This window comes from Schistosoma haematobium, chromosome 6 (genome assembly GCF_000699445.3).
Source record: "Schistosoma haematobium chromosome 6, whole genome shotgun sequence".
NCBI classification, from domain to species: Eukaryota; Metazoa; Platyhelminthes; class Trematoda; order Strigeidida; family Schistosomatidae; genus Schistosoma; species Schistosoma haematobium.
In genome coordinates this window covers 15,532,886-15,560,219 of record NC_067201.1, presented here as the reverse complement: position 1 = coordinate 15,560,219, position 27,334 = coordinate 15,532,886, and the positions used below count along the sequence as shown (strand labels likewise).

The following is a 27,334-nucleotide window of genomic DNA, read 5'->3' as shown; positions in this document are numbered from 1 at the left end:
GAAAATCGTTTCGACGCAGACGTGGGATACGTGGATCAATATGTTTGGACTGTTGCATTGCATGTATCTTACCTTGCTGTGCAATGACTCAGATGCTGCGTGAGCTCAGAGAAAATAAATTTGACTATCCAGATACTTCTAAATCAGGATCAGTTGCGGAAAGTGAAAATTGATAATGATCATAAGTACATATGGACTGGTTATAGATATTAAAAAATGAACATATAAAAATATGATTAACTGATAGAAAATATATACAATAAATGACCACTATATGCATGCTTTTTCACGGATAGTTTGTAACTAGAGGGAGGGTTTCTTAAAACATCACGTTACGTGAACTACATCACAAAATGGTCAAATGTAAATTTAAGAACGCTATTAGTCATGCGAAACATTCACTTAACCCAGGTAATGTGTAAAATAAAATGCTTCACTTGTGTAGATAGAGAAAAACAGCCCAAGGGAAGTACAATGCGAACTAAGGCTACTATTAAGCGACTTAATATGTACCGTAATTTCAAGGCCAAAAGGTTTGTATGGCTTACTTGTACGATGTTGACGTAGGAACAAAAATGGGAAAATAGTTCGCCCTGCACCTTTTCAGTCAACTCTACCCTCCGGTACAGTTGCACGGGTCGAGCCTAATAGACGATGGTTTGGTGGGTTGGCTCTTGCAACTAATAGGCGTATTTAGGCAATACACGTGTTATAAGTCAAGATACGTTACAAAGTTTCAAAGAAGCGATGAAGATCCGAAATCCCTACGAAATCATTTTACGTCAAACTCGCTTGCCTATATCACTTTTGGATGAGAAGAAGACGGTATTAGTTTACTTGTGTTATATTATGTTGTAGAAAACTAAAAGTGCTCTTTTAACATCACAGAGCTATTCCTATGTATTTGGGGATAAAGCACAGCGCAAAAGACCTTCGTTGGAGTTTGATGATCTGTCGGTAAATTATTTATGTCTTTCGTTTGCCTATTTTCTGAATCAAGCTGTCTTACTTTTGTGGTAGATCTCCCGAGAAGTAGTAAATGCTCTTTAAATAACTATAAACGCTGTAGTCTTATCGGATGATTGAATGGCGATATGCACAAGTTGCATTAAATAGTAACAAGAAATCACCAAACCATTGTCTGATATAAGTTGCTGGAACTGTATGTTGTGATCACAATGGAATGTATTCACTTAATAATTGGCGTCCCAGGTTTCCAAGATTTGAGATTCCAATTGTTGACGGAAGTACTGGAAAGTCTTATTCTCGTAGTTTTTATTGGTATCGACATCGTAGTGGCAATGGTAGTAGCACTGCATGTAAAACGAATTCGGCGCTGTTACAGCCTGTCAGGCATACATTTTTCCGTACGCTGATAAAGTCTGGCCCCTCAGACCTAATGATATACCTTGGTTTCCCGTTAGTCGTTGATTATTGTAGTGCAACACACATTGGCAACTGGATGTAATTACTGCTACCGTTCGGTAGCGTATGTTACTATCTCATAACTTTACCATTTCTTTAGGTAATTGCCATCTCCTTTATATGATGTTTTAGTGCTTCATGGCACTAAGAATGTTGTGTGTAAACAAATCAAGGTTTCTATTAACACAAAAAGCTACATAATTGCTTTTTAGTTGTTAATTAATTTCAGTTGATGAAAATAACTTCATAGTAGCTAGACACCTTGATTCTTTGAATTTTGTTGCAACGCTGAATAAGTACTGTTTGACTTAACTTTGTCACATATGTTTGGACTGTACATCAATTACTAAGTTTGTTCTGGTCAATACAAATAATCTTCAGAATTCATTAGAAATATAAAGTTTTGCTCTATCTTTTGTTAAGAAGACATTTAACTACTTGTTTACTGAATGACAGGTAAGATTATTGTAACAAGTACCCTGGTGTTGGATTTTCAAAACGTTTCGAAGATACTGATTATGTTATGATTATTAGCGCTATCATTTGATGTAACTACCTGTTTGTTAGGATATCATGAAATCCTTCAATAAAAGTAGAAAGCAAATAATTTCTTGAGTGACTCTGTATCGTTCGTGACCACATTATCGACGAACTTATTTGCATTCATGTAATTTTCGTCAAATCATTTTTCACCCCTTCAGTAGTACACACGTCAAACAACTAACACTTAATATTTTCGTGTTCTTTAGTCACTTGTACAACATGCTGAGTCAAATCAGTATTTGTATAACTCGACGGATGATAAGCATATGGTTCGATGTGATGATGGTGTCCGAGAATTAACACAGGATCCTCACTTCAAAGCTGGTCGATCGAAGAGACTATGGAATGAGTTGTTTAAGGCAAGTTTCTAAGACATTTAACGGCGAGACTGTAATTTATGGACGACCTTTGAACGAATCTTAAGTGACCTTGGAAAATGTTAGTCAATCGGCAAACAGTTTGTAAAAATATATTATACAAAACCAGGGAAATAAAGTGGATACACTTCTTATACGTGGTTCAAAAACTTGTCAAGGTTAGAAAGAGGTTCTGAGGTTGTGAAATCGTAAAGCCTGCAGTAGAGGAAATCATCCATACAGCCACATAATAGTCGGCCTCTGGAGCCATGATAAAGTCTCAAAAACCCTTTCAGCCTCGACTACATAGTTCTAATATTGTTTATGTGTACTTCAGCTGTTGAGTACACAAAATGCTACTTCTGGACAATGACACGATGCACATAACCAAGCCTATGTAGGAGTCTGTACGCTCTCCAGTCATCCGAATATATTGTAGTACCTGGCTGCAACCAGTGTTACTGGTGCTTTTATTATCCAGTTCGTGATAGTTGTCATAATTTGCCGTATTTAGGAGTTATATATGCGGTCTTCATCACGAACTGACATCAGCTATAATGCCAGGAGTTTATTTAATCAAAAGGATGAAAGGCTTTCGCATTAAAATCCGAGATCTATTATCTTATGCCTGATTGATTCGTTCACAAATTATAGTCTCGCCGTTTTGTTTGTTATAGCCGCTCAGTTATCATGTTTTCTACAAAATTCGTTATGAACCCATCGTACGTTAGCATAAAGCACTGGAGTTGGCGCCGTAACCTTGAAATCTTTAAAACGCTTCTGATTGGCTCGTCCATAAATTAAAGTCTCGCCCATTTAACTATTATACAACATTCAGTTTGTTAGTTTGTTTCAAAGCCCTATAAACTATAGATTTATATTTTTCGCAACGATAAAGCTAATTTAGTCTATTTCATGATCCTAAAGCATCACCACTTACAGTGTATAATAAGACCTGTTAGTACATTAATGCGATCTAGCGCAATTCGAAACATTAGAAAGAAACTATACTAACAGTATCAATGTCTTGGAATAAACAGGAACATCACATCTATGTCGCTAACGTTTGTTCTATGTTATCATATCTGAGACCTTCAACTATCGATTTCTATTCGTGATTTCCAGTCGGAAAGCCCTACCGTTGCTGTTACCTTGACGTGGTGTTTGGGCTTGCTTATCGTAATGAACCAATCGAGCTATACTGACTGGAACAATCGTTCCTCAAGGTTCTACCCTACCAGATAGGTCGGTTGAAGAGCAGTAAGGCTAAAAGCAGCAAACCCAAGGTCCGAAGGCAAAGTCGTACTGCTGACTACACAGAGGTGTGACGGGAGTAAGGTGTTTCCTTCAGACCAGTATAACAGCGGCGCTACCTTCCCACAAGAAGGGATGGGGTCAGAAAAGGCCGACCCTAAAAATGCACACCTCGCCTTATCCCACGGATATCCGTCTCCGGGGGTAAGGTCTCAACAAGTACGAATTTAACACGAAAATTACCCACAACAACGTCGTGTGTGGCCGACCCCAAGCAGTTGTCCCTTGCTCACTGCTGTTAGGTCACTAAGATCACCCGTAACCCGATTTCCTTTTCAGGTACCTCCAGAGAACCCTCCCACAATGTGGGCAACCGGGAAGTGGTAACTGTTCTCATAACTCTAACAGCGCTCAAGACCACTGAGTTGGAAAGACTGGCCATTTGAGATAAAGTAACAAGAAAAGGATTTCTTATTAATGAGTTAGTGAACTGAAATGTACTTATGTACAGAAAACGAAACATTATTTCCTTCACCCAATATCTTGTTCTGGTTGTTATAAGACCTTCTACGTAATTATATTTCATTCAAACATTATTCTCACTTCTCCCACAATCAATGAACATTTCGGTGATTAAAAAATTTCCCACGTGTGAACAATCGGATGGTCATTCTTGTATGGGATTAAGTTTTAAGGGAGAGATTAGTTATATTTCAAGAACATACGTCGGGTGGTGCTCATCCTTAGTCACTAACTAATCCAAAGCAAAATACTTATTAAGAGATATGCATAATGTGTATTAGTTGCTTGCGTCAGTACAGGTTAATAGAAATTTTGTTTCCTGTTCCCCTTGTCAATTATTTCTTTCTGTGATATTTCTAAGTGGTATTAACTGTTATTTCTTACCATTCATAAAAAAGCAATCACAATACAGTCCCCATCTTTATTTTATGTTACTCTATCATACTATCACTATTTCGCTGTACACTTGATAAAATCGCAGCACATAAATTAGAATTCCATCCACTGACATAATTCATCGTAGAATACGTACACAGTATATTCTCAGATTCTGACCTATGCTGGATGGCTACATCACAGTATTAGCGTTACTGCCGACAAGAATGACCCTTATATAGTCGGTAAGTTAATCTGTGTTCTCGGAGATATATGCCCCGTTTAACAGGAAAAAGTACTAAGCCTTTGTTCTTAAATTCGGATATATCTCTTTATATTTTCAGGATAGTTCTTAAACGTTAAAGTAGTACAGTGTGTAATTAACTTAACATTAAGATGCTTCAAGCAATAGATTACTTAAAATTCAGTTCGAATTTTTTTAAACCTATCAAGTCAGTCAGTTATACTCAACATAGAGCTTGGCACAAATATGAATCAGGTCAACTTATCACTAACTTTTATGTACGCTTCCAAACTCGAGACTTATTGCTTCAGCTATATAAAGAGTTAAAGCTAAGTTATTATCACTAATCTCTTGTGCCAAATGCCCTGGTATGGCCGAAAGTGGGAAGAGTCGGTTCTCCCTCTCGAAGTGCTCTCACATGGTCATGCGCTTACAGACACTGCCAGAGAAATCATACTAATTGCCTTCTCGCTAAATTGAGAGGACGAAAAGTGAATAACCGGAGCTTTAACGGAGGGCCCATCTAATGGAGTTGAAAAACCCCGACTCCAAACCAATGGTGCACATGGGCTCCAGGATCTTGAGGGAACTGTTATAACTTGTACCCTGCGTCCCATTAATGTACAGTGGAGGGATACCGCCAATCAGAAAACAGTGGATTATCGACCGGACCAATGACACATAAAACAAGTGCGAGCAGTCTAGAATCCTTATCGGTCCTGCTTCCTGCCTATCCCTGCCTGTTAAGTTCAGAACATCAATCTCAGCCCCTGCGATGTGAATCATTTATTTCAAACATACTGGGGCTATATACCAACCAAACAGACCACATCGTACCATAAAATAGGAAACAAAATTTGCACGAGATTTAGCCAAAAGTGGCTGTGAATGTGAGGGACTGTAATTAATAAATTGGGAATAACTTAAGGATGGCAAATCGTATAATATTAGTTCATAGGTCAAAATAAAGCTCATAATAAAATAGACACGAATATGAATAGTATAGTTACTTAACAATTAAACGATAAAATATATGTATAGTATTGGTCCATAAATGGATCCTCAAAGTTACCATTCGTTATTCCCATCGGGATATAATAGGAACGAGTGGTGTATAAACCTATTTTTGACCACCGGATTCCATGGGACCTCTTCTCATCGTTGCTTCACTGTACTGTGGAATAGATCTCTAGGTCAAAGGTCCCGGGAATGGCCCCCTAAGAAAACCACCCTTTCGATCTGGGCATCCAGCCAGTATGTCAGCTCACACACAAAATTAGTGGTAGCTACTTTGTGTGACGCATATCTATTTGGCTACCGCTTTGTACCAATGTTACGTGTTTATATAATAATAAATGAATCATTCTAGAACTCTCTCTAATAAATAAGTAATTTAACTCTTTCACCAGGTACTTGGGTATGAAGTACACTCTAAATGTAAGTTAATAATACTACTACCCAGCTGCCTAAACTTAAGTAGATGGAGAAGAGTTCGGACCGGAAATGTAATGGCTGAAAGTTAAATGCTTTAACCAATAGGCCACCGCTCCATGAACTTCATTTAGCATTATTATATCATGAGATATTAAAAATATACCAAGTGTTTGTGTATTTTCTGTGTGACGTTTTAAACGATTTTTTACTGTTTGAATGTTTATTTCTAGGTTTTAGACTCTTCAGATGTTGTACTGTATATTTTGGATGCGCGCGATCCAATGGGCACACGATCTCCTTATATTGAGAAGTACTTAAAAACTGAAAAACCACATAAACATTTCATATTCATTATCAACAAAGTGGATTTAGTCCCTGTGTGGATAACAGTAGGTTGTATATATTCTTTTCCTATTTTTATTCCTTTATTAAAAATCATGCTATCGCAATTCTTCTGATGCGCGTCTTAGTAAAATATTCCGGTTGAACCTAAGTGAAATTTCATCTTGAACTATACAGCCCCTCCTAGTGTACCTAATCATGATAATATTATTGGTTTTGCATTACAAAATTAATATCTGGAAATAAACATAATCTTAAAAGTTGTTTTGATTCATGGAACAGCTCGTGTACTAGATTTTTGATGATAGGTAATGGTAGTATGGATATAATGTATGAAGTCAAACTTTGCATTGTAAAAAACTAGAAGGGTATATACTGATGTGTCTCCTGAATTTATTTTGTCACATACCGCTGGTCGCCATTTTGTGTATTGCATAATATGCTCTGTATTCCGTTTATTCAGTAAATTGAATTTCTGTTAATTATATTTGATAATAATACTTTGTTGGCAAAATTGTGGCTCGATGCTCTGACAAGAATCACCACACTAGGCCCGAATACTTAGATATTAGTAATTTTTTCGATACTTCGGTCAAACTCAAAAATTGGATTATACTTTAGCTTACACCATATTGTCATCGAAATAATGTCATTTTTATTACTGTGTTGTGACAATAAAGCGTCATAAAATTAAAAATTTTGATTTGTTGGATAAGAAGGATAAAATGCCGAAATAAACATCCGATTTTTCAGAGTACGTGTCTCAGTTGTTCTGTTACTTTATTCTAGGATAGTTTTTATTAAAATCTATATGGTTAAAAGCATCAAGTAGACATCTGATGATTTGTTAATCTGGACGCGTGAATTGTTACGAGTTAGCGTTATTACAGACATATCTGAGCCAATTTCCTTTTTTAAAAAATGCTTAGATTTTACCCATTTATTCGGGTAAACTGTTACTACTTAAGATCAAGAAACAACTCACAATTCAAAGCTTGGAAAACAAATAAATGAAACCTATTTACGCTATTACCTCCATACTTCCCTTTTATTGAATATAAAGTTGTTCAACCCACTGATTATTGTCTACTTCCGGTTAATAACAATCCCATAGAACTCTATCTGATTATGCTATTATTGGCTAATTAATTACTTTACAGTTATCCTTTTTTCAAAACTAAAATGTATTACCTATTACCCCATATTAAGAAAAAATTCTATCCTACACTGTTTATATCTAATTGAAAATTCATTCAGTGTCTAACCTGCTTCGGTTTGGGCTCCCGGGCAGTATCCAAGCCCTCATATAAATTGAATGATTTGTGTGGCGTACATCTATTTGATGCTTCCTTGTACCAATGTTTAGGTGTTTAAATAAATAAATAGGACCATTATTACAAGATGTGTTCATGGCACATGCTGAAAATTTGGCTAAAGACCTAACTATTAATCCCCATTATGACTTACTTGTAGTATACTTGAAAACAATTGACTGAATTCAGCAAATTACTACACTTGAATGATGGCTGTAGCAGTAAGTACAATACAGTTTATAAATAAATTATCGGGTTTGCTTTTGAGTGCTCACTGACCCCCTATAGATCCAGTTGCAGTTTTGCATCCAACTCAATAACTGCATAACTTTTGGTAGGTATATCTTGACTGACAAACTATCCCAGTGTCCTAATATTCTATGAGTAAGTAATCCTGTCACAAAGCATTTTTTGATTATAACTTTAAGTTCAGCGTGTCATCAGGTTGAGAAGGTTAACACTTAAGCCTGTAAAGATATTGTTGTTAGTCATATTATATTCATAACTTGATTATTCATCAGAGTGTAGTCAATAAAACTCATAGTTTTGCATCATGAACTGAGCCTAGTTAGACCAACAGCTGATATCAGGAAGCAGTGAACTGCCGTTTCGTCCTGGTATAGGACTACCCAATAGTGCGCACTTACCGCTCCTTGTGGGGTCGAACTCCGAACCTCGAAGTCTCACAGTAAGCGCATAACTTTTAAACCACTAAGCCAGTATCCAATAGGTTACTGTCTAACTACAGTCGATTTTCGAAACTCCTCTATGTTATCTTGTGGATAACTGCCTCACAACCGAGATAGCCGAATTCCACTGGTCATTGTTTCTCAATTAAAGTTTTCTTAATATTTTTTATACTTTTAATAAGTAATAGAAGTTAGTTTTTATCATGTCAAAAGTCGATGACCAAAAATTCCTGGGAAGAATTGTCCACAGTGTGGCTTTATCCTTCTGACATATGGAAGTTTATAGTTCGAAGCCTCTCACTCCAGAAACTCGATTTAGGACTCAGAGCTGACTCAGTGTTATTATTAGATAAGATTTCTTCATGCTGATCAATTTGAAGTATAGAGTGGTTTCCCTTTTCTGATACTTAGTGTTCGTCTGTCTATACACTGGGATTTGTGCTAAACGTACTAGTCATGATTGTCTTTTGGAACCATATAACAATCTATTTATTGAGCTCACCACGGAATACTTTTTCGTTATTCGATCCGTAATTTTAGGAATCTTAATGTGTCGTGAGAAATAACCTTCAACCTAACCATTGCTTTTCAAAGTCACCAATGGCAATCTGCTTAACTCGTTTCAAGTTTTCTTATTCTGGCCAACAGTAATATATGTATTTATATATGTTTTTCAGATGAACATTTTCTGCTATATCTTTTACTACATATAGAAACGATGGAAAGCTATCTTATCTGAAGAATATCCTACACTTATATTCCACGCTGATATGACTAAGCCTTTGGGTAAAGTGGCTCTCATGGGTCTTTTAAGGCAAATGGCATCACTTCATAGTAAAGAACGACCACAAATATCAGTTGGTATCATTGGTTATCCAAATGTTGGAAAAAGTAGCATCATTAATGCTCTTAGGTAAGTTGTGTATTGTCTTTTTGCTCTCAAAAGTACCTTTTTAACAAATATACTCACTATTACGTTTATATATATATATACGCTTATACTGTGTCACCCGAATTCGATTTCTCATCAGCAATTCGCTACATCGTGTCGACAAAATTATTCACAAGTGTATAATCATGTAGGCGCTTTCAATTTATTAAATTGCGTTAGTTCATTTGTAATGAAGGAATTTCTTCAATCAGCTTTTAATCATTCCTGTCTGTTACTGACATACATGGTGTTAGTACAAAACGATAAAATGAAAATTACTTCTTAATAAATGAACACACAATTGAAAATGAATGCGAATTGATTATTACTTAAGATTTTAATTTTGGTTAAAAACAAGTAGTGTAGTATAACATTTTCTGTAGGCAAACTTGGTGGATAAAAACTAATTCGGCCATCGTCTTAAACTGGCGTTTTATATCGACCGCTTAATTTACTAAGTATAACTTCTAAGCTATAGACTGTCATCAGTACACAATGCTTATCAATACTGCTTTTTTTATTTTGCATTTGTTATTCCAAGAAATAAAAAAGTTTGTAATGTCGCCCCGTTGGCTGGCGAAACAAAAGTATGGCAGTATGTTACTCTAATGAAATCTATATTCTTAATCGATTGTCCCGGAGTTGTCTATCCTGATGGTAATACTGAAGCAGAATTAGTTATGAAAGGAGTTGTAAGTGATGTCATTTTTGTGAATTAAAATAGATTGATATAAAATGTATGTAGTCAACCAAGCGTTCGCCTATCATTCTGTACTTGTTCCCCATTAAATTTTCCTGGACTTTTGAAGAAATAATACACTATTGCTATGAGTATTGAGGATTATGAGTGTGGAAAGTAGTGGATCTTTTGATGGTATTATGAATGTGTGTGTAAATGAATAATTAAAATCTTCTGGATGGCTTTCAAGTGCTATTCTATCAGATACAAACCATTTGCTCCATTCATATCCTTCCCCTTGTATATGACTTAGCAAGACAGGCAGGTACATTAGAATCCACACACATAAACAAACGTGTAGAAGCTCTGCAGTACCATATCTAGTACATATGCTATGCAATCAACAGATTGTAAAGGCTGATCTATCCTAAAAGATCTTTTCTGTTGAATACGTATAGCATTTATTATTCAGTCATCGCTTTTGTCTTTTCTCTCACTCTATCGTCGTGTTGACATTTATTTGTACAGTATCCACATCTCAAGGTTATCGTTATATATTTCCAAGCCTATTGTAGCCCTCAACTATTCTCTTTCTTTAAAGTCTTGAACCGATCAATGTTTAACCGCCATTGAAAACCTGGCAGCACTGGACGGCCGCCCCAACCTCCTTCATTCGTATTAGCGATAGATTTCTGTTCGGAAGGTTATCTTTCTTGTCCGTGTACAAAACTCGTTTTCGGTCGTAGATCCCGAACCAATCAAGGTAGTTATGTTGTTGTGCCGCATAATTGAGATGTGTTGTTGAAATTATAAACAGCTTTAGTGGTGTCTAATTCTCCGGAAAACCAATGTAAAGTTACCCTCCGGAAGTACATATTTATAATTGTAAATAATGAAGCAGTTACCCAGTAGTTAGGTTGCTTGACTCTCATCCACCGATTCCCAGGCTCAAACCGCGCTCCACCCATTTCAGTTTGGGCAACTTGTTGGTGCTGCTAGCCTTTACAAATATTGTCTATTCCGGAGCCAAGTGCATGAGGGCTTACTTGGTAAATGAGTTAATAAATTCAGTTCTTTGACATACCCGATAAATGAAATTGTATGAAATGTTTTAAATGTTATGTCCCGCTGCTTATAAATTTAATATTCCTTCACTGTACACTAATATTTTTCCCTTTAGGTGAGAGTAGAGTACTTACAGCAGCCTGATCTGTATATTCGTGATGTATTGGAACGTGTTAAACCAGAATTTCTACAAGCCAAGTATAATCTACCACCATTGTCATCAGACGATGTTCAGAATTATTTGCAAAAGCAAATTACGGATAATGAAGTAAATAATGAAAGAAGTAAAGATATCAATTCAATTTTATCACAATCCTCTACTACACCTTTATTATGGAATGACTATCCAGAATTATTTTTAGAAACCTTAGCTCGACAAAGTGGTAAATTACTAAAGGTAATTGAAAATTTGTTATCATTTTGTATAATATGTATCTAGTCAGTTTTATTAACCTATTATGAAATCCGACCTTTATGATACACGTCACTTAATACTGTTCGTTTACGACGCCTAACTTGCCAATTATCGTTTTTTCCTTAATCGATAATGTGATTATGGTACTATGACACTTGCTTTTGAAGTATGAAAGAACAAAGGATTTTTCAGTTGGGGCGGCCAAACCAAGACGTATTGTCAGTTTACGAAGCTACTGATTGTCAGACTAAGACATATCGGTAGGTATAGACTATCTGGTTTAGCGTCCTTGAATTGTCCTTACCAATGTTTAGAAACGCCGTGATATGACTGAGAATTAGTTGCAGTGGCGTAGATGAATTCAACCTTTGTTTTCGTTTAGATCTTTCAGCAAATTCACTTTTTGAATCGTATTGTCTACAGCTTATCCTTTCTATTACCACTGATGTTGTTACTACTTCTATTACATTGACACTTGTCTTAATAATCTTATCTTACTTTGTTGATATGGTATGGTAGCTTGAACGAATATATATATGTGATCGGTTCTACGTTGCTTATGACCGACCGTGTGACATACACTTCTTAACGTCAGTTCTGTTATTTTAGAATAGTAACTTACTTAATCCAATGGTTTCTTATGTTTCTTTCCGAATATGTTGTATACTCCTGTTATAACACTAAGCTTTAGATTATTATAGTCTGTTGTGTCTGTCTGATATCTACTTTGGTTTTCGTGCACATGAAACATAGAGGAAAGTTACACTTACATTATACCTGACGAACCCAGTTGGTTAGTTTCTGCTTCCCGTTATTTTTAGAGCACTACTTTCCCATAATAATAAAAATGATAAGACGATAAAAATTTCGGTCAAGTAATAATTCTATCAATACGCGAATTGCACGGAGTTATATACTGAAGCAATTTCACATATATACATCAATATTCGAAAATTGTAAATAATTCTAATAACCTTTAGAACAGTGACCATCAAAACTTGTGAAAGCCCTAAAGTAGTACCGGAACTTCTCACAAATCCCTCTGAAATTGCTCTACACCTACGCAGAATATTCCACACATATAGACTGTGACTATGCAAAATCTACTCGATGTTGAAATTAACTTCGTTTTCCACCTACATTGTTGTTATATATTTATTACGGACTAACTAGGCTGGTGAGCCGGATTTAAACACCACTGCTAAGCGTGTACTGAATGACTTTCAACGTGGTCGACTACCCTACTTTGTCAAACCACCTATGGAGGCGGAAGAACTTAAACAGAATGATGTTGTCGATGAATATCCGGAAGAAATCATCAAGGTATTATAAAAAATTTTCCCCAATAATATCTTGTTATTAATACATTTTACATTTACATTGATATAGATGATTTCTCACAGTTTAGTAAAGACAGAAATTAGGACCGCTGTTTGTGTCCGAATTCCCACATTTCTACATAAAACTGAGAAGTTATAAACAAGAGGATTGTACGTAATGGAAAGTAGGAATATCTTATGTTTTATAAACTAATAAACCTGTTTTATGATGGATTTAACAAGTGGGTAATGGTAGTACTAAACGTAAATGCATTGGGATTACAATGAGAGTAAAGCATAAAATGTATTGTTGTAAATCAACCCTATTTCCTGACTTGATACGTGTATTACTCGCAGTAAAATTATTCTACATGCCTTCGCTTCTTTTAATACATGGTACCGTCGAACGCAATTTTCTTCAAGTTTCTAAACATAATTTATCGTTTTGAATAAGTAGTTTGACTCTTGACATTATGGACAGAATAAAACAAAGGCAAATCTGTGTTTTATTAAAACTGATAAAATGTTATTAACCCAGAAAGAGAGAGAAAGAAAGAAAGAAAAGCAGGCTACTAGTTTTCAATTACATCCGGTATTTTCTTATTTAAACGAAGTGATGCTAAGGAGCTTTCAAACTTAAATACAGTTTTTCATGCCTGAAGTACAAAAACCAAGTATATGTCAAAAAACTAATAAGAACGTAGTACTATGAATCTCAATGAAATAATCAAATAACAATCTACTAACTATTCCGCTCCCTGTTATAAAAATCAGTTGAAAGAAAGAACTAGTTGGTAACGGATACAATGGGGAATACTAAGCCTGAGTATAATTCCAAATACATTTAAAGATAAATGGGCTTTTGTCAGTTACTGTTGATAAGATGAAATAATCGTAAAACCTAATGTAGGTTTGTAAGTTATAACAGTTATGCTATAGTAGAGACAGTATTTGTGATTTAGTTAATGAAGTAACCTCATACTGTTAACATTAGGTGTCATTCTGTAATATATTTGCCTTGTTCAAATTATTTTGTTCTGATTAATAGGACTTATCAATGGACGTACCAGATAAAGACCAATCCATTACTGATGTGATTTCTTCTACTGATACCGGTTTCGCAGAAGATTTATCCGAGACAGACTGTGTAAGTCCAACTTCCCTATTATCAGCTTTCACCAGGTAGTTTAATGACTCGTGTAATGTAAATCACAGTGAAAAAAAACTATAAATTGTATGAAGTAGCTTCGTAAGATTTATTGTTTGTAAAGGAACCACTACCTACATTCACCTGTATTGTATTTTTATTGAACTTAATTATTTCGACGAATCCTTTGGCTCAAAACAATGTCACTTTAGGAATCACATGTCTTAATACATTCACATCAGAATTTACTTCTAAAACAATTAACTCGAATGACTACTCATGGTTGCTGTTACTGAATCTTATTCGTTCCCCGCTATCGGCTTTTGGGAAATACTTATCATAAATATTTTTATTAGTACAATGTGCGGAGAATATCCTGGAGTTTTGCTACTGTTAAACTAATGTAGTAGCTTTATATGTACTTGTCGTACGGATCGTGTCAATTTCCACGTCGTTCAGCTGCCCTGTTTACACTACATCAAGAAGTTCGTCCTTACCCCTCACCTATATTTTTATCTTGATCAGCACTTTGTTTTCTGTATTATTTTAGAGTGATGGAGAGTTGGAATCAAGTAACGTACTCAACTACGATCTAAACACTAATGATAATGATAGTGTTAAAGCCATAACAACTTCAAAGGAATCAGTCCAGATCTTGACATCAAAACAAAAAAGAAGTATGGACAGAGCTATACGACGTCAGAAAAATCGTGCAGGCCGTCAATTTTACAAAGAAATCCGTGATCAGCGACCTGGTAGAAGTCCTGGAGGTAATAGCCAAGACCTAAGGAAACTAAATTGCCGATCCAAGGTTAATAAAAGGCGCTAATGAAACAAATATTAAGATTGGATAAGGGTCGACTATGTATATAATGTTATTTTGTACCAATACATTTTACACATGGATAAAGGTCTTCTTGACACTAACTGACTGCAGTTTTCCTTCTTGTAACCAAAAACGACGCCAAGTTGTCTGCGACATTAGTCACCTTATTATCAATAAGTCTAATAATCAAGAGTTAGCTGTATAATTGCGGGTAAAAAGTTCATCATTGTCCTCAAACAACTTTTATCAAGTCAGTATTGAATAATATTGTTTGCTACATCTTTTTTCACACCTAACCGTAGGATTATGTGCCACTATATGTTACGAACGTGCTTCGCCGCGTGTTGACTGTGGATGTGTGCCAAGTTCACTTAGCAGGATAAGTTTATTTGGAGTAATTAGTAGCGTAGTATGTTCACTTACTCCTCTAAGGTATGTATCACGCCCGTACATATCATGGGATGCCAAATGATGCTCTAGGGCTAAACTGGAAAGGAAAAGACCAAACTATCTATCCTCTTACCATTGTTGACTGTATTATACTATTTTGCCATCCTGAGACAGGTCGGCGACGGGATCTTAGCTCTGTGCATGAGGCTCAAGTCTGGGACCAGCGTTCCCACTTTCATATAAGTAAATAGAGGTCTTTTGGCAGCACATCTGCTTTGTAACGAAAAGTTTGAAAAGTGAGTATTCTTGCAATCACATGTGGGGTATATCTTTCCGAATAGTAGCCAGTGTTTGGAGGGAGAGGGAACACAATTTACATGGATTGTCATTTCATTGTACTATGTCACCAAGGTTTGTACCGTAGGGAAAATAACCTTTCAGTGACACCAAGCAATGTTTCGCTCCTAGTATAAGCTACTACAGCGAAGTTGACCGAAGATTTGTATCGACTGTAAGGAACATATTCGCGGCTGTTTTATGAGCTCAAGATTGTTGAAAGCTAGTATGGCTGTCGTATGGTTGGACAGAACCTATGAGGAACAGTCTCTGAAAACGACTGCACTAACTTGTGAAGTTTCAGTTTATTCGCACGTGGTCAAGAAGTACTCAATTAGGTTTTGAGGAAATTTATTTTTGGAAACAGCAGTGGTTGTAAGACGAGTTAACCATGAAGGTGGCCTTAATTGGTTCCAGTAGTGCCGTCGACACACTGGATCACTACCTAAACTAAACGAATTTGGACAAATCATACGGCACTCAGTTGTAGAGACCAAGAAGATTTATGGCAACTTACTCGCCAGTCCAAATTTGTAGTACTGGATGCTGGTAACTAGTCATCCGTTAAAAAATGTGAACTATTTGAGAATGGATTGACGACAACCTAAGAACATCCTACATTTTCATGTCAGTTGCGCATCGACGTAGGACTTCGCAGAAGTGGAATACCTGGTAAATCAAAATGAGATAAAAATGCTAAGTCGAGAGAACATCTCTTAAATAAGTCCCTTGTACCAGTTCGAAGGGTAAAGAATTCTAACCGCTGACTACTCTTAAATAGCAGTTACTGACTACAATCCTAACTGATATGTATCTCTCATACATTCCCAGTAGCCCCTCTCAAGTCCACGTACAGAGCGAACTTGTGCTTCATGTGATGTCCAAGGACATTAACGATACTATAGGTTATCATGGGATCACTACTGACTATCTTACATTAAATGAGATGTTTTTGGAGATTCTTGGTACAATTCGAGGTTCGAAACTCAATTTGACCTAATGATACGCTCTGAAGTAGTATTATCCTCGCAAAGTGGATGAGAAATACTTTTCCGAACTCAAAGGTGAATTAAAAATCAGACATGCACTCACACTGCTAAACCGGTTAGTATGTTCTTCAAGGTTACTAGTGAAATATAGGCTCTACAGCCATTTTCGCCGGAGTACGGTTCTAGATAGTAAGGAAGCAGGGTAACCAACGACAGCCCTACTGAAACATCTGGATGATGTGTGGTTTACAACATCCCACAGACAAGCTACTCTACGAAGTTTAAAGTTAATCCATTTCCTGACCTCCAAAACAAATTAGATCACGAAGTATTAACACATCTTCCAACTACAAAACGTTCCCGATAGCCTCACATCATCAGAAAGAAGTATCTCGTAAGATATACGTTGCCAGGGGTCGTTAAGGCACATTAGAAAGAGCAAAGCCACAAATACCGGAAGGCAAAAAATAAAAACGAGACATTTTGTATTGGGACAAGTAATAACTCCTACACAGAAATACGATGAGAAAATAGCAATATGAATACTAGCCACTTCCTCCAAGTACCCTGGTACGACAGGGGTCGGTGGAGTCAGCTCGCCCTCTCGTTATGCTCTCACATGGTCACACGTACACAGACACTGTTAGGAAAGTCCTACTCACTACCTTCTCGTGACGGGGGTGATTTTGCGAAGTTGAAAGGACGGAAAGTGAGTACCTGTAGCCGTAACCGAGTTGGTAGATGTGGAATCCACGTAACGAAGTTGGAAAACCCTGATTCCAAGACAATGGTGCACATGGGCTCCTGGGAGAACAAATAAAGTACGGACCTACTGTTGGTTACCGACTACATGAGACTGCATCTCTTGACGTAGCTCCAATGCCTTGTGGATTAGACCCCTAGATCAAAGGCTCGGGGAATGTCCCCAAAAGAAAACCACCTACGTCGGTTTGGGCACCTGGGTAGTATTCCAGCCCTCACACAAAAAGAATGAATTGTGTTGCATATATATTTGGCGTCTCCTTGCACCAATGTTTATGTGTTTGAATAAATAAATAAAATCAATACTAGTTAATGACATACTGTGACAAAATACAACCGTATGGTAAATTATGAATTATGGACGAAATACACAAAGCCAATACGGATTATACATTATTTTGTCAGTAGAAAATAGTGTTTAAGTTCTGACTGTAGATGCACACAATATACAGGAATACAAAGGATTTTCTCTCAAATTTTCACTTTCTCGTAACTTTCTTGTTCCCTTGACCGATTGGACCAGGTTTTGCGGCTAATATTTTAGCGTCTTTCAATTTCTTTGCCTCTTCTTTTTCTTTCTGTTTAAATGCTATATCACTTTCATCCAACTCCTTTGATTCCTTCTTTGCCTGTTTTAGGGGCTTTTTCTTACCACCTTCCCGACCCGACATTCTGACTTCGAATCTTTAAAAATAGCGCCCACGTGTGCACACAACTACCTTCTTCCCTATTGATGGATTTACATTTGTCTATTTTCAGCTCCTTTGTATGTTACGTATTAGGAACCTTTATCTGCCAACTCCTCTTTCGATTATCGGATTGTTCTAATTTTACGCTTATGTTATTGCTGACTGCTGGCTATTTCCTCCACTGTTAAATGTCGATGCGCTCAATGCGTTTACTGAGTTGTCAGTCCACTTTTCCTTTTTTTCTTTCCTCTTCTAAATTCTCTATCACATGTAGGGCCAGAAAGAAGTGTGTGAGCCCTGGAAAAATCACCTATAAGGTTGAGGCGCTTTCACGTTAGACGATATTTCACTGTTGGTCGAGATCTAGGATGACCAGTGAGGATTGTAGTGGTAAATGAGTCCCCGAAATCAATAGCTCTGTAAGTCTTCCACACTTGGTGCTAACCACATCAGTCTTAGAGGACTCACCTTGCCGAACGTGCTCGTTCATGCATTTGAACCAGATCACGAGTAGGTACGCCATGCTTTACATCTCCTACAACCGCTAGTCAGCTTAGATTGATCACTTCCCGATATATTGATATTCTATCAAATATATCTTCGAACCCCTTCTCTTTTGACTTCTGATTTGATTGGGTTGACATATTTCGATTGTAAAATGTGTTACTGGTTAAAGCGCTGTCAAACTCCGAATACTTATGGCATCCTTAGGATCGAGATCAACTGGTTGATATGGATAGGGGATCAGGTAAAGATTCCCTCTTATACTTATGTAATATGTTAATGACAGTATTTTTGTCGCCTATCAAAATTATTTCTTCAAGCCAGTTACTTAGGAAATCCTTTCGCCTGGTTATCATGATCGCATAATCCAGGTTCAGCAGTGACCGTGAGCATCGACTTCGACGTAAGTCACAGGGTCTTATCATCCCCATTCAACTCGAGTAGGCCCAGATCGTCGAACAACCACTTACGTTGACGATCTACACAAATACTGCTCCACAAGCTCCCTTAATATACAAGATATCTTCAGGTTAGACACAAACTTAAAACAATCTGGACGTTATATAAAGGCTTAAACCGGTTTTTTGTAGTTTGCCATTTTCTCAACACTATAATGCCTCAGACATGTGTACATGAGCTGCTTATACAGATATCCGTCATAATTTCTCCGCATTAAACATTCTCATCAGAATTAGCCAATTATTGGTTCTTTAGCACCAGTCTACGAGGTATTGGTTACAAATGGTAGTATCTGTTCAAACCACCCATGAACTTGATACAACAGATCACAAGTCACTCACATTGGGAGTGATAGTGCTATAACTTCCACAATAGCAATCCTGAGAATCTTTGCAACTGCATAGGTTTTATTCAGAGTAATCGGTAGGAATTACCATTATAGTCTCTCACTTTAGTCAGTTTTATATCTCAGCCCGTTATTTTCACACGTATTTTGGTGTCTACCCATTTTTCTTTCGAACCAGAAGTAGTGGCGTTTGGGGTGTAGCATAATACTGAAACTTATTGATGATTCGTTGGAATAGAAAGTATTCCGGGCGAAACCATACATCATTATAACGTCCTTCCCCTAGTATCGCAGTCTTAATTTTCAATGCTTTCTAGAAAGACATGAGTTGGGTATAGAAGTGGCAATTTGTAGTTATTGAGATTAGTAACCGAAATGAATTATATCACCACCACTACTCTGAAATCACTGGGTATTGATTGTGTCGTAGTATATAACACCTCAGCAACACATTTCCATGCCGTTACCATTAACCTGGGGCTTTCAAATTTCTTGGGGAGATGTTAGCTCTAATGTATGTTCAAGCATCTAACGGTTTACATGTCTGACTTAAATTCGTTTATAACGTCTCTTTATTTGTACGTTTTCTTGTTGTTAACTTCAAAATGTCTCTTAGACCATCTACTCAACTTCCTTCCTTAACAGCCGTAGTCATGCTGAACACCGTTTGACATGACTGATGTGCTTCCCTGTATGTGCTTCATCCTCTGCCTCGCACGTGTCACATGGCCAGATTTCTAACATATCTGGTGCAAATCTCCTTGCAAATGTTACTGGACATTATTTTATTTGGTTATCAAACATTTCGTTTAAGAATATTTCACACAATATAGTGACAGTATATTCCAAGAAGGAGCATAGATTAAAGCAATATTCACACGTACTACAAACGTAAGAGGGCCTAACATCACAAAAGGAGGGAGGGTGCCCTTACTGACCAACAAACATGGTGGTAGGGAGATAACTTCAATCCATCCGTGTCTATTGAACAGAATACGTTGTTAAATTACAGCTCCTTATGGTCGAGTGAGATGTCACTAAACAATGGTATTGATGTTAATTTGCCATGCAAAATATCTCGTTAAATTATATTTGTGACCCTGAATTGGTTTCAGTTCCTACCGAGTAATTCCATTACAAGCAAATCTAGACAATTAGCTAAAAACGAAGCGTACTCATTACCCTATAAAATCCATCAGAATACAAATGAGTTGAAATACTGATTTCAGTGCTATATTTTAAGATTACGCATAATTTTACACTTCCAGCTACTTTTTGAACCAACTTCACTTATACAGCTCTTCGTCCATTCATACCATATTTATGCTTGTTTTCTTTAATCTATTGGGATGCTCTTTCTCAGAAAGTATCTTAACAAGAGAGAATTAGACTAACTAGACATACCTTAACTATTCAACCACAAATGACTCACGGACGTTTTCTGTTCTGCACCTCCTCGTTTCTTTTTCTTACCCTTCTTCTTGGCACCTTTGAGATATGCCACCGAAAACGTATATGGAACGGGTGACTTCGTCCAGCGTCACCATTAATGCTTCAGATGTCCCAGAAGGACTTAAGGTTGCGGTTCCTAGAAGTTCTGAGCTCCACATGGATTTATTCTCGACCGTCAGTTGCGCGTCGCCACACAACCTTCATAAAGTGCGACAACTGTCATGTTGACAATACGAGTCTTGCTAATATTATTTGCATTCATATGCGAAAAGTGTTGTGCCTCATAATTCTGTGGTCAATGTAACTTATAAAATATACTTACTGTGGTGAAGCCTGTATGATCTAGAACAATCTGATCTTGTCTGTAAATTGGCATGTCTCATGAAACAAAGGATAATTATTATTAATATAGTTGTGGAACTTATGGACCTTATAATTACATAACAATCAAAACCGTGTATAATTTTCCATACTTATTTTCTCCATATAACTAACCCATTTTTACCTGCTCTCATTGGCAGAAACATTGTGATTATTTGCACAAGAATATTATGGTTAACTCTAAGGGATTATCGCTCAGTCTGGGCATAACATTTAGATGAATTTCAAAGTATCAGAAAAGGTTTCAGATAGTGCATCTTTCGTACAGTTCCAGAAGGGAACCCATATTAACCACTCCCTATCATGTGCAGAGTTTTAGTGGGTAGAACACCAAGCATATCATATACACTAATATTCATGCCTTGCTCTGTGGTGGAAACGGTTATGTCAGGATTACCCAGACGTTATGAGGTGGATTCCCGACTAAGACTCATAACTATCATTCAGCACTTACTGACGTTGAGAGAGATACAGTTTCTGAGACTTTGGAAGCATTATAAACGTGTAAAAGCGGAAAAAATAAAGCCATCAACTAATCTTTTATGGGCCAAAAGACTTTTTACGGCCCAGTTAGTTATGGGTTTAATTGTCTTTAGGTATCTTGTACCAATTTTAATATCATTGCTTGTCATATACTCTTTATTGCACTTTAGTGAACTGTGTGATTCTGATTCATTTTTAGCCGTAAAATGAAACATGATCTATGCTACGATGTCAGTGTAATTTTGATTTTTCTGTCGGTGATTTTGCATACCAGTGAAATTCATTTCGGCAGTTTGTTGTAGTTGCGCACTAGTGATTCCACAGTTTGTCAGGCAGTTCCCACAACATCGAAAATTCGTATCCGGAGAACACTAAATGAATGCTAACACCCGGAAATTATTCGTAGACTATTGTTATATACATGTTCTTATTTTATAATTATTAAACAGCTGGGTCACTTACATTAATACTTTTTTAAGACTAACTATTATACGACTTACTTTAAGTGTCCCTAGCTCACAACCACTTTTTGATCAATTTGTATAACTGTTATTTTTCTTCATTTTGTCATGTGATGCGGTCTGGTGTGCTTGTATATCAACTGTGTGTGTCTAAAACGTAATATCCATACAGTGGTTGCTTATTATTGTGTTCCAGACCATAAGACTATACTAAATCGACGGCCTTGGGTGACCAACCGAAGTTATGCCAGACCGTTTGCGAATTAAAACTCTATTGTAAATATCTTACTACTAAAGCCCATGAATTGTATTGTATTTTGTATTTCGAAAGAATTGGAGGGTGGTCTTCCTATGGAATAAACTGCCAAGTTCAAGATGCTTGGGCTATGGGCATTAAAACTAGGAGTGTAAGGGTTAGGTGATGGGTTTGAGGAGTTTTAATATTAGGATGTAGAGCCTAGAAGTTTTGGAATTATGAGCAATGGTGCCACTGGTTTGCCCAAAGTCAGGGTAATTGAAATCAGGATTGTATTCGATGATTTTTCACGTGTGATAAATCAGTACTATGAGTCATTACAGAACGTTCAGACAAGAAACAAGCCGACCACCCCTCATTGGATTTATTTTTAAGTGTCGAAGGATCTCAACTACTTGAGAAGGACATGTTTACAGTCGTAACAGATCCATCATGAACATCGTGAGCGAGTAGTCAGATGAAGTTTTGACAGGCATAACGACACATATGATAGTGCTCAAATGGTAATCAGTCCGTTTGTGACTAGAGTAAAAGCAGGTTTCTCTTTGCTGAACGACAGGAAACTTTCGTTTTCTAATAGCTATGTACTGCCGACAGCATATTTTCGAGACACAAGTACATGACCAGACGTTTTCATTGTTAACTAACTATATATTGATCAAACGTTTTGATGAATAATCTAAAACCTACTGCGCACAACCGAATTGTTATTGATACGAGACTCAATTGACCAAATACCCAACAATCACAACCATATACTAGATCTCATCTCTAAATCTGACTGGATATCCTGACCCTTTAATGAGGTTCTCTTCAACATAACATTTTGTTTCCACGTGATGCCGGGCAGCCTTCAGTCAGCCTTGTCCTAATGAACTCAAAGTTAGGTCACGAACCGGTTGCTTATTGTTTCCGTATAGCTGTCACCTAACAGTGTCTGTTATTTAACTTTGGTTTTGTATGTATGGGTCCGATCTCGTTTCGTTCAGTGCATTCCTCTTGATCCTCAGGCACGTACCGGTTATGTTTGTGACTGTTCCTTTCTGTATAGTATGGGACTTTGCGTTAGAAAAACGTCTAACTGCGTAGCAGCAGAGAGACATTATGGAGACATTCTGTAGTTTTGGTATGTTTTGTCTCCATTGAGTAGTACTGCAAACTTTTATGCATCAAATTTTGTTTCAATATAACCACGGACTTCGGGTGACTCAAGGAAGCTTCACATCTTATACAATAGAACGCTGTGATTGGGATCAACTGTTTTGATTGTCGTTCTTTTGGGTCACTTTTGAGTTCAAACCGAACATTTTAGTTCCAGTCATTGTGCGGATTTTGACAAAATAACTTCGATAAATTTGTCCATGGAAGCCCAATGTTGATTTGGAAGAGATTATTAGGAAGAGAATGCACAGTGTAAGATCAAAACCAAGGTTTGGACTGAAGAATATCTGTCTAGGTGGGTTAGTACGCGCCCTTACTCGAATGAAACCAAAACAAAGTGATTGGGTAGAACGAAAGTTCTGAAATTCATTATAAATTTAAGTGTACATCATTACCTTAACAAATATGACCACCCAGCTATTCAACTAATATTTGTTCACTTAATCAAATCTAAGTTAAAACAAATGAGAATTTGATAACTGATGCGAGAAAATTACCAGTCTCAACAAATAAATAATATTCTATCCTGTCTGGATATACCACACAAAGATTAGTTCAAGAGATAATATCCCGTTGCTTTATAGCACAGAGTGTTTCCAATTCTAAAAGTGCCTCAATTCACAATTAAAAATGCGCAATTCCAGTCAATACAAGCAATACAGTAAAAAGGAGAAGCAAACCAATATTGCTGTCGCCAAGACTAAGTATCAAGTAAAACAACATAAATGCAGTTCAGGAAGAAACACGGAAACTTAGTACAGGCGTAAGAAAAGTAAAAACTATAATAAAATACAAATATTACCAACTCAAATGGAATCAAAAAGATCAACAAAATGCACAACTAAAGGAATCAATAGAGACAATTTTCAAGTGTATACAAGGAGAGATTTTCACACACAAAACATTCCAAATGGATCTTACATACAGAGTCCTATAGTTTTTGGCCATACGTATTACAGAATCAGAAACAATAGAAGATATGGGCATTTAGAATAAAATTCATCTGCTTTGTCGTGGAGTCAGTACATAAGGCTTAGAGACACTTAAATACATACCTCCATCCATCGGCAAAACAAACAAAAAGCATTTTGTTGTCTCATTGCAACATTAATAAGGCTACTGCGTGGAGCAAGTTGGGTGGTTCGATTTTGGTCAAGCATAAAAGTTCATCACTCTACAGAGGTATGTAATAAGCAAAAAAGCCCCATTCAATTAGACAGAAACTCAGTCGTAACTCGTAACCCGGTGTTGTCGTCCTAACGGTGATTTATCGCTTGACTCAGACGAGCAAACTTGACTCACACATGAAAAACCTTATTCTCGCTAGTCAAAACATCAAATTCCTTTTTAATAAGACACTAAGCTAATTTAGGTCAAATATTTCTACGAAATACGAGTAAATTTACGAGGGTTGAGAAGCTCCCAAATTTGTGGATCTGAGATTTAAAGTAACCTAGTTATTTTATCGCAAACTTCCTTCTGAAAGTTCACGATTATGAGAAAATGTATGGGAATTTCATGGAACGACGAGATCGAAAAAAACTCTTAGCACATATAAGGTCCGATTAGAGCATTCCAATCAACGTTACTCACTTGTTCTGTACAGTTAAGCCAATTCACTTTTTGAAAACACAGGAAAGACACTCATACAGTTTGTTTTAAGAGAAATGGGACGCTTTGTGGACGTTATCTCCAGACGGTTAGTGATTGGGAGGATGCCTCTGGTATATATTAGGCCAACCATGTTATTCGTTCCTGCCTGAGAAAAAGACATTCCATGTTTTCCATAGAATTTGATCACTTGGGTGGACCTATGGCGGTTAAGATGGGCGTCAATATAATCCCATGTAAAAAGAGACGTTAAAATTCCCCCTGTCTGTCACGCAAATAATAGGGTGCATGATGATACGTTCAAGTTCACGTGCTGTGTTATCAATTATTTGGGCACCAGAATTAAACTGTTCATATAAATATTTTGGTAATAGCGAAATGTGTGGAAATTTTTGACTGCCCTATCTCGTGTTATTCTAGACAATGTAAAGGTACGATAGCTATTGTTATTGTAAAGATTCGCACTCATACCCATGTTAAGTAGTGAAGTTAGTGAGATTTGGGAGTCTGACCGTTACATTTATGGCACAACACGAGAGTGGTTTAACTAAAGAATAAAGAATCGTACCATGGTGAGCCTCTCCTTGAGAATATTTACTGATGGGGCTGATACCACTTGTTCGGGTAAGGCGTCCCAGTCATTGACTACTCGATAAGGAAAATGGGACCCCACTTTAAGTCTATTAGATCACGTTTTGTTAACCTTCTTTCTATGACCTCGGAGATTATTAGTGCTGGAGGGAGCAAAAGGATAAGATATATTAACACACAAATCACAATTAAAGATACTTCGCGCCATACGATACGACGAGGAGAAAAGGTTTAGGGGTTTCAAACGCTCATCGTAAGGAAGTTTAGAAAGACCCTTTACTAATTTCCTTCCCACATGCTCGGCGAAGTGATCGTAACGCACGATAACCTTTGGCAGCAGCTGAGTTGCCGTGCATATTTGTTTTCAAGTCATGACATATTATTACTCCTAAGTCTGTGTACTTGGACGCGTGGAAGACATGTACCATCAATAGTATAATGATAACTATTACCGTGTCCGATGTGACTGAGTACACTATTCCCAGAATTAACTTCCAAGCCCCAACCCCGAGCCGATCTAATTAATTCATTTAAGTAAGCTTGGAGGTCAAAATGATCGGCCTCACTTCTTGTTGTTCTGCACATTTTGGCATCATCCGCAAACAGTAGTGCCAACGATCCAAGCAATAGCGGTAATTTATTAACGTAGAAAGGGAAAAGTAGAGAGTCTAAGGTGGTGTCATGGGGCATACCACTTTTGACGGGCTTCCATTCGCATAGCGTTCCACTGACCCTCACCTTGTGTCTGCGGTTACATAAGAAGTTTCCTATCCGTTCCTGTACAGCACCTGTTATTCCGAAGCTCGAGAGCTTCTGAACAAGATTTAAGTGTGAAACCTTGTCAACCGCTTTGCTAAAATCGGTGAACATCACATCGAGAGACAGATCGTTATCTAGGGCCTCTGTCCAGTCCTCTCTCGTAATAAGTAAGTTAGTAGAGCATGAACGCTTATTACGAAACTCATGTTGCTCCCCCACGAGGGGTAACTGGCGTAAATGAGTAAGTAACCAAAGCTTTTGAGGCTTCATTTGGTATATGAGTTTCGATTTGCGAGTCCTGGCTTCCAGCTTAAGGCGAATATGTTATAACGAGTTCAACGAAAAGAAGCCGAAGTGGTTAAATGTGACACTGACCTACTTTATGAAATCTGACTAAGACGCTTCAACCTATTTCCTTCAGCTTACTACAGATTATGAGGTGATTTTATACTGACTAACCGCACAGTGAATTGAGATGCCGGGAGAAATATTTCTTACTTTTTTTCTTCGCCTGAGCCTGGTCTTCTAAGAAAGGCCGTAACCACGATCAAATCGTTTACATCTGAAGTTCCGTTTTTACCGTTACACTATTGAGGGTAAACCTCTTCCATGCGTTCAAGAGCATAAAGACTTAGGAGTAGTATTAAGTCATGATTTAAAAACAACTACGTATTGCAAAGCAGCCGCTGTCAAAGGTTTTCGTGCGTTATGGTCACTTCGCCGAGCGTTAAAATCTCTTGACGAGGAAACGTTTCGAATTTTATATCCCATATATGTTAGACCACATTTAGATTACTGTATCCAAGCAGCTAGCCCGTGTCTGGT

General features: G+C 37.1%; 1 protein-coding gene across 1 annotated transcript; it reads left to right on the top strand.

The window, feature by feature from the left end:
• The first annotated feature begins 326 nt into the window (after positions 1–326).
• Positions 327–14,963, top strand: GNL2 (Nucleolar GTP-binding protein 2). The gene is made up of 12 exons (XM_051219462.1): positions 327–411; positions 446–662; positions 698–825; positions 859–957; positions 2,175–2,327; positions 6,384–6,542; positions 9,211–9,410; positions 9,970–10,120; positions 11,288–11,569; positions 12,761–12,910; positions 13,955–14,053; positions 14,604–14,963. Exons 3-12 carry the CDS (start codon positions 748–750, stop codon positions 14,880–14,882), a joined length of 1,650 nt encoding a protein of 549 aa, XP_051065575.1. The 5' UTR covers positions 327–411; positions 446–662; positions 698–747; the 3' UTR covers positions 14,883–14,963.
• The last annotated feature ends 12,371 nt before the right edge of the window (positions 14,964–27,334 follow it).

Coding starts and splice junctions, on each gene's coding strand:
- GNL2 (XM_051219462.1), top strand. CDS start 748: ATGAAGATCCGAAATCCCTACGAAATCATTTTACGTCAAACTCGCTTG. Junction 958..2,174: donor TGGAGTTTGATGATCTGTCG/GTAAATTATTTA, acceptor CGTGTTCTTTAG/TCACTTGTACAACATGCTGA. Junction 6,543..9,210: donor TAGTCCCTGTGTGGATAACA/GTAGGTTGTATA, acceptor TACTACATATAG/AAACGATGGAAAGCTATCTT.